The sequence below is a fragment of the Xiphophorus couchianus genome, chromosome 7 (assembly GCF_001444195.1).
Source record: "Xiphophorus couchianus chromosome 7, X_couchianus-1.0, whole genome shotgun sequence".
Taxonomy (NCBI): Eukaryota; Metazoa; Chordata; class Actinopteri; order Cyprinodontiformes; family Poeciliidae; genus Xiphophorus; species Xiphophorus couchianus.
In genome coordinates, this window is record NC_040234.1 from 22,742,509 (window position 1) to 22,754,577 (window position 12,069).

At 38.3% G+C, this 12,069-nt stretch overlaps 1 protein-coding gene across 3 annotated transcripts in view; it reads right to left on the minus strand.

The window, feature by feature from the left end:
• Positions 1-12,069, minus strand: part of pdzrn3b (PDZ domain containing RING finger 3b) — a 124,424-nt gene that overhangs the window by 18,000 nt on the left and 94,355 nt on the right. The window contains exon 1 of one of the 3 annotated variants that reach the window (XM_028023241.1): positions 7,589-7,729. The exons of the other annotated variants lie outside the window; for them this stretch is intronic. Within the exon in view, the coding sequence (XP_027879042.1) occupies positions 7,589-7,657 (69 nt within the window). The 5' untranslated portion in view covers positions 7,658-7,729. Of the gene's footprint in view, positions 1-7,588; positions 7,730-12,069 lie in introns of those variants that run through there. 3 annotated transcript variants of the gene reach the window in all.

Genomic DNA, 12,069 nt, shown 5'->3' on the forward strand with positions numbered 1-12,069 from the left:
CTTCCAGTACTCTGTCTGTTGCCTCCCTGAGAGTTTGATGAACACAGATGAAGGTATAAAGTGCGTCTCTCAGAGAGCTTAACCCGACTTTAATGCCAGACTTTTCGGCAACAAAAAGACTTCAGATAAAAACAGTTGATTATCTTGTCATGATTGTAATTTGGCACAAAAATAACATTTGACACTGTCTCCTCACAAAGCCTGAAAGATTAAAGAACATTCAGCAGAGAGCATCGTTCTCTGCTTTGTGTGAGGAAAGCCGACATGGAGCAAAGTGCATGGTGGGCTTCACAGAAAAGCCAATATCTGTAACTGGACTGAAACCCAGTTATAGATATTGGCAAGTACTGTACGTCTCTAATATTAGTGGATTAATATTAGAGATTAGTCTACAACAACAACAACAACTGCTTCTACAGGGTTGTGTCATTAACAGTGTTATCTCACATCGCTGCCCCGGGGTTCCCTTTCTCCCCACAACCAACACAGCAATTCCCTATGAAGGCTAGGAGCACATCAAAGTCAGTACTAAGGCCAAGGTCAAGTGCCTTGATGACCCTGGTCAAATCTCACTGACCACTCAGTGGAAATGAGGCACAAGTGACTTGCTGTGAAATTCGACATTGTGAAAATAAATTTGCCCAATGGAAACAAAGCAATTTTGAAAAGATTCTTATTTTTCACAAAAAAGTTTTGGTACAAGAGTGTTTATATATATATATAAACACTCTTGTATATATATATATATATATATATATATATATATATATATATATATATATATATATATATACTGTATATATAATATTGGCCAATTTCAATAGGGCCAATATTTGGCTATGTTGAAATTGATTTATTTTTCAATACTGCAATGGAAACACTTTTGTTGCATCATGTCACATGATCAACAACCAGATGTGGCTACTGGCGCAAACCACGAAGAAGACAACAGGAAGTAGTTGGATAATGATGGCGTGGCATGTTTTCTTTTAATGACTCATTGTGTGAATAAACATATTATATCATAGTCTCAAGTCTTTTAAAATTCTTTGACATGTTTTTATGTATCCATTTTCCAATCAACTCCCACCATGTTGTCTGTCCCTACTAAAGAAAGTCATCCCTCAGATGTTGCCACCACCGTCTCGCACCACAAATGCACATCTCAGAGTATCACTTTCTTCCCAGCATGTTTAACGTTTTAACTAAGAGGTTGGGTGCTGTATTGGGTGATGGATAGATTAATAGATGGGCCGATGGAATGAGGAATAGATGATATATGGATGGCTGGACAAGAAGATAGTGCTGTGGATGAATGGACGATGGATGGACACGCATAGACAAATGATTCATGGATGGATTTGTTTTTTCTAACATATGATTGACTTGATTACAGTAAGGTTTGGATGCCTAGTTGTATCACTTGTATACAGTTTAAGCAAACAAAAAAAGTATGAAAAACAAAGGCGATTCATCAGGATATTTATAGATCACCAATCTGAGCAAATGTCAAACCAAATACCATCCATGGTTTGTCTTTAGATCATTACTGCTCTCGTGGGGATCTTGATACATAATTTATCCCTCTAAATATCATTCATCTTTCGCTTTAAACAACCGTAGGACTTCCTGTGAGTTCTCCTGCACTGCAACCACCTCCTCCATGGTTTACCAGATGTGGTTGCTCACCATTGCCAATCTTAGTGATTATTAAAAACTCAAGTGGTTGTGGTTGGTGCTGCTGGTCCCCACATTGTCTCCTTATGCAGTTGGTGTCAGACCTCATTACTGGCACCAGGATCAATCTGGCCAGACTGCCTCTTCACAAACCCTCTCCCGCCCTTATGTTGTGGAACTGGCCTTAGTGGTGGCAGAGACTGACAGTGGGCCGGACTGGATGAAGGACAGTCTTGTGAAAACATTTCCATTCCAATTCTAAGTTAATTTGGCCATACTGAGAACGTCTGGTGGCGACTTAGCTCCTTGAACTAACTGCAACATATTTCTTCAATAATAAATGTGGCTAATTAGGCAGCTTCCTAGAGGAAACGTTCCTCTAGGAAGAGCAGGAGCAAATGAGCAGGCTATTTCTCTGAAGATCAATCACTTTTCTTGCTATTTGTCTGCAAATTTCAGAAAACAAAGGTGATCAGAAAAAAAAAGGAAAGGTTTTAGTAGAAACATGATCCAGCGTGGACCGCAGACTGAACTGGCAGCTTATGTTCAGGCTCTAATTAAGCTCAGAGTCTTGGAAGACCTGCAGTGAGGCGCCACAGCTGTAACAGGGTGCTTCTGGACAGATTAACTGACCTCTGACTGTCAAATAGAGTTTCCAAAGCTGCTGCACTAAAGTACCTGACAAAGGAAAGTGAGCCTGCATCTCCACATGGTGCTTACCGCTGCTTTGAAGTGAGAGCTGAGGGATCCACAGCTGTCAAATAGGTCAAGTATTAAAAAAAGAGAAAAAAAGAATGCAGAAAAAAAGAATGCTGTAACTCGAGACTATCAAAATAAGGGGAACGTGTTTGTCTACTCTACATCCACAGAGTCAGATGTCTTTAAATAACGTCTGATTACGTACAGCAATAAAACAAAACAAAAAAAGTATTAATGCAACTTTTTCCCGTTTTTTCACATTGCAAAAAAAAACCTTCAATATGTTGTGTAAAACTATTATTTGATAATCCAACAGAAATGATTGCATAAATCATTTCTGTAGAAGGAAAATTATGCATAGTCTTTAGGATTCTTTGTAAAATCTTGAAGAGTGTATTCAGCTGGTACAATCCAATATTTTTGGCAAACTTCAATCTAGAAAAATTAATTATATGAAATTTTCCTTTGTTTTTTACATTTTATTTTGGCCAGGAGTAAACAACAAATATTTTTCAGTTTTTGAATTTAATTTGATTTTATTATGTTCTAACATTAAAAAAAGTGGAAAATTTAGAACTGACTGGAGATTTTGATGGATTTTTTTTCAATTATTTCAATAGTATGTAGTTTACCTTCCCATAAACTCAGACCTTATGAAGTAAAATACTCCCAAAGCATGATGCTCCCATCACCATATTTCACTGTGAGGACAGCATATTTAGCGTGATTTCCCAGTACGTGATTACGTGATTACGCAGTATTTGAAGTGGAGGCCAAAACAGTAACATTTAGGTCTCATTTAACCACAGTAATATCGTCCTCCTGCTTGCTGTGATCCCTGATGGCTTGTGACAAACTGTCAAAAGGAGTTGTTTTTTTTAACAATAGGTTTCGTATCAACACTTTTCAAGCAAGGCCACAAAACTAGCTGTCTGCCTGAAGTAGGGCTGTAGCGATTTCTCGAATGATTCGAGAACCTTGATTATTAAAATTCCTAGAGGAAATTACCTGCCTTGAAGCTAAATAATTTTTTATTATTTAGCACACCTAACACGGTGCGCTAAATAATAACAAATAATCACCGGCTAGGTGATTATTTATGTTACGCTCTTACTTCCATCTCTGAGTTGTTGATGACAGCTAAGTGTTAGCAGCATAACATTCAATTTTGAAGTGCAGTCCGGGGGAATTTCATTGATTTTGGGTAATATCTGGGTTTTTATCGTTTTTCAGGGATCAATAAGAATAAAAAATAACTGGCACAATGCCTGGAGTACGGCAGACTTTTTCCTCCCAGAGCTGCTGCCTGGTGGCCGGTTCAGAGTGAATGCGAGAAAGAGTGTGGCAAGTGTATTTATACAGATGAGCAAACAGACTGAACATAGTGGGCGGCTGTGCTGTAAATGATGCTTAACCTAAAACTACCAGAAAGTGCATCTTTATGGACAAATCAGAAAATATATTTTATATATCGTGGTAGCAACAAATTTGTGCGGAGCGCATCGTGGCGGTACATAGCTGGTAAATGTGTTTCTGTGTGTGATAAAGGAACTAAAACCTGCCGCTAACATGGACACATAAGCTATGAATGGCTGTGCAAAGTGAGAGTTCATCCATTAAATTGACTGAAGATGAATACATAATCTAAAAACCGAAGTATAAACATTTTTTACCCTACCTCTTTATTATAAAATTCAGATTTTTGTATAATTTTTCTTCAGGTTAACTTAGAAAGTGAGCTATTATTGTTACAGGTTACATTTCTAAAGGTAATTGTTAGGGATGCTCAAATATGAATAGTAACAATAGTAATACTGCTGTTATGGCAGAATTTACCAATATTTTATTTGACCAACTTCTTATTCAATTTCTCAATTAATCGTCAAAATAATCAATAGAATACTTGATACAATACTCGATTACTAACATAATAGTTTACAACAGCAATAATCTGTAGCACACTGAAGTTCATATGACATGACACAAAGTAAAAAGTTCTAACAGTATGAATGAAACCAAGTAACTGAAGCTCCTTATAGTGTTTAATCAGATGTTTAAAAGCCACCAAGTGTAGTAAATGCTTCTTATCCTGCCAAGTCTTTAGAAACACCTGCAGGTGAAGGACGATGTGCTGGCTGTTAACTTTTAGAGAACCGTATTTTTCATGACTTCAATATGCTTAACTGCTAAATGAACTGGAAAGATTTCAAGTGTTCATGGATTATTAACACGCCTAAGAGAGATGATGAGAAGAGCAGAGCAGGTGCTGCGCCAAGCTTTCTGATCTCCATGATCGTCTGTACTAACAGCAAAGCAGAAACAAAGAGAACTTCCCAGAATCACATACTTTCAAATCAAGACACTTGCTTACACGCCTTTCAATTCTTAACCATGACTTTTATGTAGGACAATGAGCCATTAAAGTACTCCACTACCTGGTTAACCAGTAAAGGCCTTAAAGATGAAAGAGTAATGAAGTGGCCCCTTCCTCACCAGGCCTAAACCTCACTGAGAACCCGTGGGCCCTTCTGAAACGCAACACATCTCTGAACAGTGTCAGGAACCCTGTGGTTGCTGCTGCACAAAACGTTGATCGTCAACAGATCAAGAAACTGACAGACTTCATGAATGAAAGGCTTAGAACTGTTAATGAAAAAATGGTGGATATGTTGGTCACTGATTTATTTTTTAAATGTCAGAAATGTTTGTCAATTTTGAGTTCTATGTTTATTATTCTCACTTTATCGGATGATAATAAATAAGTGAGATCAGAAAGTTTTCAGTTTTAATTCAGTTGCATAATAATCCTGCACACTAATAGTTTCCCAATTGTTAACACATTTATATTGTCCAAAGAAAGTCAAAATCTCACTTTTTTCTCAAATATTCAGGTTTGAGAGGTTATTGATATTTTGGATTGACCAATAGCACGGTAGTTGTTCAACAATAAAATTAATCCTCAAAAATACAACTTGCATAATGGTTGTGCACACAGTGTAGAAGATAATGTATCCATTTTCTTTTTGCAAACATCTTATGTTGGTTTTCACTTTATTTTAAAATCTAAGCATAGAAATAAAATGTAAACTTGGGCTTTTCCGAAAGTTTGTAATGTGTGTGGCTCTAAACAAGGTTTCTTTTAACCTGCACTGATGGTATAAAAATGTCTCTTTGGACTGAGAAGGTTGCAGACCCCTGGTATCCAACAAACTGCTGTTGGAATATGTTCAACAAAACTTTGATTAATAAGTGTTTTCCTGGCACAATTTAACTCACAGGAGTTTCTCAAGACTTCTGTGAAGAAAGTGATTTTAAAATCTTCAGTGCGACATATCATGAGAAACAGAACCTTGTCTAATAAAATGACAATGAATCATTCTGCTTTAGCTCTAATTCGATGACAAGCTTCCATGATACGTACTTTGTAATACGTACAAAGTACGTATTACAAAGTACTACGCTTACAAAGTAACCATACCATTCTGGTAGCTTACTTCGTAAGCGTATGATTTCAGTACCTGTAATACCATCCTCATATATCATCCTCAAAATAAGCAACATCTTTAATTCAAAAGCTTTTTATTAAATAAATAGATCTCAACAATCCAGTTTATTTATTTTAATCTGTGATTTAGGTTATTCAACAATCTAATTGGACTCCTTTGAAGAAAAAAAAACTTCTTTAAATATGTGAACACTGGCATGTTTTGGATTGAGGTGAATAGCTAACTCCTTTAAGCACAACTTGAGCAACAACATTTCTTTCCAGCGTCCCAGTAGTTTGATGTTTGAAGCAAAAATGAACTAGTGGGTCAAGAGAAACAACAGTCGTTTACTGCTACTGTTTGAAGATGTTGCTTGTGCATAGATTTATGAGTGTATCAGAAACATGTGAATACAAGGTTCTGGCTCAGGAATTTTGCATATAAAAAATATAAATAAATACATTAACTGTGTTAAAATTTTGAACACATTGAGATTGATGTAATTAATCTATATTAAGGCATTAAAGTAGGGGTGGGTAATATGAATTTAAAGTTTTAGCTCAGAATTTTGGGGTAGTGATATCATTATCACTATTGTGATAATTATAGAAAGTGTTGGTAAAAACTATTTATAGCATCTTTTTAGGTTAATGTATGACTGTGTGAATTTAGGACACCTCATAAATATCTCATAAAGAATATTGTGCACAGTAACTGCATTTCAAATTTATTGGGATTTTGTTAAATACTTTCATTGAACAAACAGGAGAAAATAGTAAAATGATCAATACCAACAATAAGGACAGTTGGGGGGATTTCAAACATCACTAGTTGGAATTTATAGTGACAACAATGAATCAAAATTCTTCTAAGAAATTTATGATGATAAATGAAAAACGATATGCAAATGCCCAACCCTGCGTTAACACCCCCGACCTTCTTTCTACCATTGGTGGAAACAACAAAAAAAGGGAATTGTTGCTTTTTCTTAAAATACCACTACAGTCCAGGTTTTGTCCACTCAGTATACACCAATCCACTTCTGAGGGCAAGAAACATAAATGATGCAGACACTGTAAACTTCAGCTGACAAATGTTGGTGGGCAGATGGAAATCTAGTTTTAAAGCATGAGAACAATCTGCTGGAGGTCAGGAGTTTGTGGTATCTCTGACGTGAGCGTATGTTGCAGCGCAAAAAAAAACACTTGGCGAAACCCATTAAACGTTTCTGCCTCTAATCAGGGTTTGCACTCAGCCGCTGAAGAATGCAAAAAGAAGAACCCCAAATCCGGCTCCAGTCCTTGGGTCTGAGAATGCTCTTCAAATGATGCATCTGCTACAATGCCTGCTCTATTTTCTTTTCCATAAAGAGAATTTGCAAAATAAGCACTCAACTGTTAAATATAAACTTTGGTGAAAGAGTGAAGTGAGGATAGTCAGCGTTCGGAGGCTGGCTGCTGAGCCACTGGGTCATTAAGAGAGCTGTCACCTCTTCATCACCTCCTGTTAAGCACAGCACGCCGCCTCTCGCTGACCCCAGCATCCAGAGGTCAGACCCCCTTTAAGTTGGCAACAGTTTCCACTTCACTCCGCTGAAACTCAACCCAATGACCCCTGAGACCGACAACAAGTCAGCAATGATAAATGACTGAAAACCGGAAAAGGATTGCAACAAAAGAAAAAACACCCAAAAACTCCTGAAGTTTGAAAGCACACGGTCACAGTACCTTGCAGACTTCGTAGAGTAGCTTATATTGCTCACGAGGCTTCCTCAAGGAACAGAGGCTGCATCCCATGGTGGAGAAGATCCCAGCATCCAGGGTCTCCCCTGCAGCCACACAGGCAGGAGAAGAAATCCCAGTTTCTCCCCTCACTCAGCCCACTCTCTCTTCTGACTGTTTTCAGCTGACGGGACCGACTGCCCCTCCGCCCCCAGCTGGAGGCTGTCTCGACACGGCTCAGCACACCCTCCCTCTGTTGTTCTCTTGCCCACTGCTGAGCTCTCGGAGGTCAGGTCTCTTCTGTACACACACCCCTTTATGTTTATTAAGCAGCTGCTCATTGAGAATTCATAGAGAAGGCTGAGGAAGGGGGGGAGGGGGGGTTGTTTTTATTAACTGAGCACCATTAGATTCAATGTGGGAAAAAAAGCTGAGCAACGGAAGCTTTTCATTTCATAACAAAGCAAATGTTTGTTTCTTCAGATGCCGTCCGGTTGCTTGGTCTGCTGCAGACTCTCACATTTTAAAGCTGCAGTAGGTAACTTAAATAATTTTTTTAAAGATATTTGTTAAAACTATGACCATGACAGTATGTTATGATCAGTGGTTATGATCAGTGGTTATGATCAGTGGTGGGATGTAATTACTTAAGCTGCTGTACTTAAGTACATTGTTCATGCGTCTGTACTTTACTTAAGTAGATTTAGTTATGGGTACCTTAGACTTTTACTCCACCACATTTTACAGTAAGTATCTGTACTTTCTACTTTACTAAATTTCCATTAAGCGTTGCGTTACGTTTCATCCAAGTCCACTGCAAAGCAGAAAAGTACCATTAGACTCTCAATCAAGAACAGCAAGGCAGGTATTCAGCACCTCCAGAATCACTAACACCCAAAATGGAGTCCACCAAGCGTAATCATCCAGAAGACCAGCGTCAGCCATGGCCTTATTTAAAAGATTTATTTGAGTTAACCGGGTCAAAAAATGACTCCTGCAGATTCTGGTGCCACCTCTGCCTCCCCCGAAAGCATGAACTTCTAGCTTTCAAAAATTCACTGTAGAATCTGAAAAAACATATTGAGATAAGTTAAGTTGCTAACCGCTATCTGACATTTGGATGTGAAATTGCTTTAGATTAGTGAAGTTTTATGTAATTTCACCAACTTGTTGTTGAAATCGACTGCAATAAGTAAATTGTTATAAGCTAGCGTGAACTGGCCAGTAACATTGATTACTGCGGTCGGGGGCACATGGAGCACAGGATCTCCTGCCATGAATGTCCCAGGTAACCTCCTCTCTGTGCTGCTATTGCCGCCTGAAGAAATGCACCACTCCTAACCAAAAACAACCAATCAGAGCCAGGAGGAGGGGCTTAGTGCTGTCACTCAAACTTGAGAACCACTGTAAATGTGCTAATGGCAGATAACATATCTTTAGAAAAGCTACACACTGCAGCTTTAATCTGAAAGAAGAGCCCCCACTCACACGTCAAACAGCAGAAGAAAGGCTACATGCTCATGATGGCACATCTAAAGCTCTGTAGCTTTATTAAAGCATTCTCTTTCAATGCCCCAGTTAAATTAGCACTCAGTGACCTCTGGTATGCTAATCCAGCAAAGAGACACAGTGCTGCCCCCGCCACCACCCTTCCAACTGTGTATATTTTACTCTAAACATACATGCCTGAAGCCAGAAGGAGAAAATAAAACGGATAAAAAATTATGCTGGACCCTCTCCTGTGAGACAAAATTTACCCAGTGGGACAGCTATAGCAAAGCGACTTGCATTTCTTTTGGTCAGCTCCGCTGCCCATCTTACCAACAAAGGGTATGGCTGCATAAGCCACATTTGGCCTTTTCCTGGGTTTTTTTATTATCATAGATAAACACAAAATAGTGGAAAATTTGTTTACCAATAAAAATGTGTAGAGTTATATTTCCTCCAACCAGATATGTCCCCTGATCCATATCTATCTCTGAAATGCTCCCAGTAAGAGCAGTGATGAATTTCCCTTTTAACACAAATGCAACAGATCATACAAGTCTGTACAGTGAATATTTCTCCAAATAATTCAGCTTCCTTTAAAAAAAAAAAAAATCCATACAACAACACCTATAAGGGTGGGTATCAAGATTAACGCATGCAATTACTCTAAAAGCGTAACGGTTTATATTACACACACACACACACATATATATACAGTATATATATATATATATATATATATAATTCTGTTTTTTTGACAGAAGAAGCTTGTTAATTTGTCTGTATTATTATTGTTATTATTATTATGTATTGCATTTATACTGATTGTAACCTACAGATGAAAACTAGCCTTTATGGCCAGCGCTGTTATATTTTGTGATGTGCATTGTCCCTTTTGAAATAAACAACAATCTCCATGTCAGTCTTGAAATAAATCCTCATCTATTTGTTCCCACAATTACAACTGTAGAAAATAACAGAACAGCAATGCCAGGAAATATCTTAGATACGAGATCGGCATCGCAGAAAAAAGATGGAGATAAAAAAAGTTGCCTTGGGCAAACAACAAAGGTGTCTGTGTGAACTCAACAATCAGTCATTATTACAGTGGGCTTTGCTCGTCTGGCTCCTAAAGGCTCTGACTTTCATCCGGAGTAGCGTGGAAACTAATTCTCCACTCACATTAGCCGCACTGTGGTGCCTGAGGCGCTGGGATCAGTGTTGAGTTTTAAGCCAGTGATCTTCCTGGGCTAATCTTTCTTTCGTGCCGAGATTATCCCATTCACAAAGCTGGCAAAGGGAGATACCAACAACTGCACAGGAAGGGTTACGGCAGCCGAGGCCGAACAAACACGTGTATAAATGAGCAATTAGGAGCACAGAGAAGCTGCGGTTGCTGGTTCCATCTCTGTTGTTGGAGGTTTGATGTATGAAGATTCAAGTTTGTGCTTGAATTAAGTTTCATCTGTGGCCTTGTCAGAGAAAATCACATGTGGGCTTTTTTTTCATAGATGTAACATCAACTGAGGCTTCCATGTCTGTGGGACTGACAAATAATCAGGCAGGTTGTCATAATGAATAGTAACATATGCTTTTGTCTGACAGATAAAAGACAGCTGGAGGTGACAACTGAAAGTTTTGTCACAATATTTTGGCGGAACCATAGCGATGATGATAAGAACAATTTTTTGCTTCTTTTCACATAAAGAAGCAAGATTTGTATCACTAAATTGCTCACAGTAACTGCACTTAATCGCATTTTCAATTATATTGATATATAATTATACCATCATGGATGGTATATAATCCATGGTATAAGTCCAATAATCTGGGCAGTTTTGTCTTTTTTAAACAACATTAATTGGAATTTAATGATGGAATTTAATTCTTATCATATTATCATATCTTACCGTGATATGCAATTCCATTTGATTCTCATCTCCCTTTGGCTCAATGTCTTCAGGTTGAATTTCAACCAGTCAGCAAACAGAAAGAAGACATTGATTTTCTGCATCGTTTTGAATCCTATTCTGCTTCTATTGAATTGTAGTTTGGCAATGGCAGCAGAGGAAGTGAATGAAGCCTTTCAGTCCATGTTGGCCACACTTTCAAATATTGAACAACTAGGCCTGTAGCGATAAACGGTAAATCAATTAATCGTAGGATAAATTAAAACTATCGAAGTCATTTTAATTATCGGCATTATCGTCTGGCCTTTTTCTCTTTCTGCTGATGACACCGAATGAAAAAGGGCTCAACTCCAGTGCTCTCCACTGACCCTCCCTTCCAGCACACACGAGCTGTCGGCTGATTGTCGGCCCATTTTCAAAACCTGACAGATCACACATTACCCACAGAAATCCTTGGTATAACGGTTCTATCGGTTCGGTCCTGCCCTGTGGTGTCCAACAATGGGCACAAAATAATGGCTACAAGTTCAGTGAACTAATTTTAAAACCAGGCATTAATTAATGCTTTACTACAATCTACCTGCAATGCATGTGGCTAGTGTCAGTTCTGACTGAATGAAAATCATTAGAACCTATTTATGTCACATTAACGAAGAACAGCTGAAAAGTTACTGGGTTTATCAACTGCAGTAGCAATTTCGCTCCAACTCCTCCTCTTGTCATTTCTATATTCTTTGCATGTTGAATAAACATTAATGTTGTTTCCACATATCATCTCCAATGTCGGCTGGACTTCGGGTTGCAGTGTCAGCTGTTTGGGATTCCTCTCTGTAATTTCCCCTCAGAAAACACTGAGGAGAATCCAGCTTTCTGATTGGCTACCTGTCACATTCAACAGGCTGCGTTAACGATCCCAGTCGGGGAAAACCCCTGATTTAGATCGGAGCGGCAATGACGATCTACCAACACACCACACAATCTTAGAAAGACCAACGTTTTAAGATTGTCATAAGGGGAAAAATAGGAGCAAAAAATCATGTAGTGTGAACTATTGCATCAGGTAGTGGATGTGCCCATTTTCTCTATTTA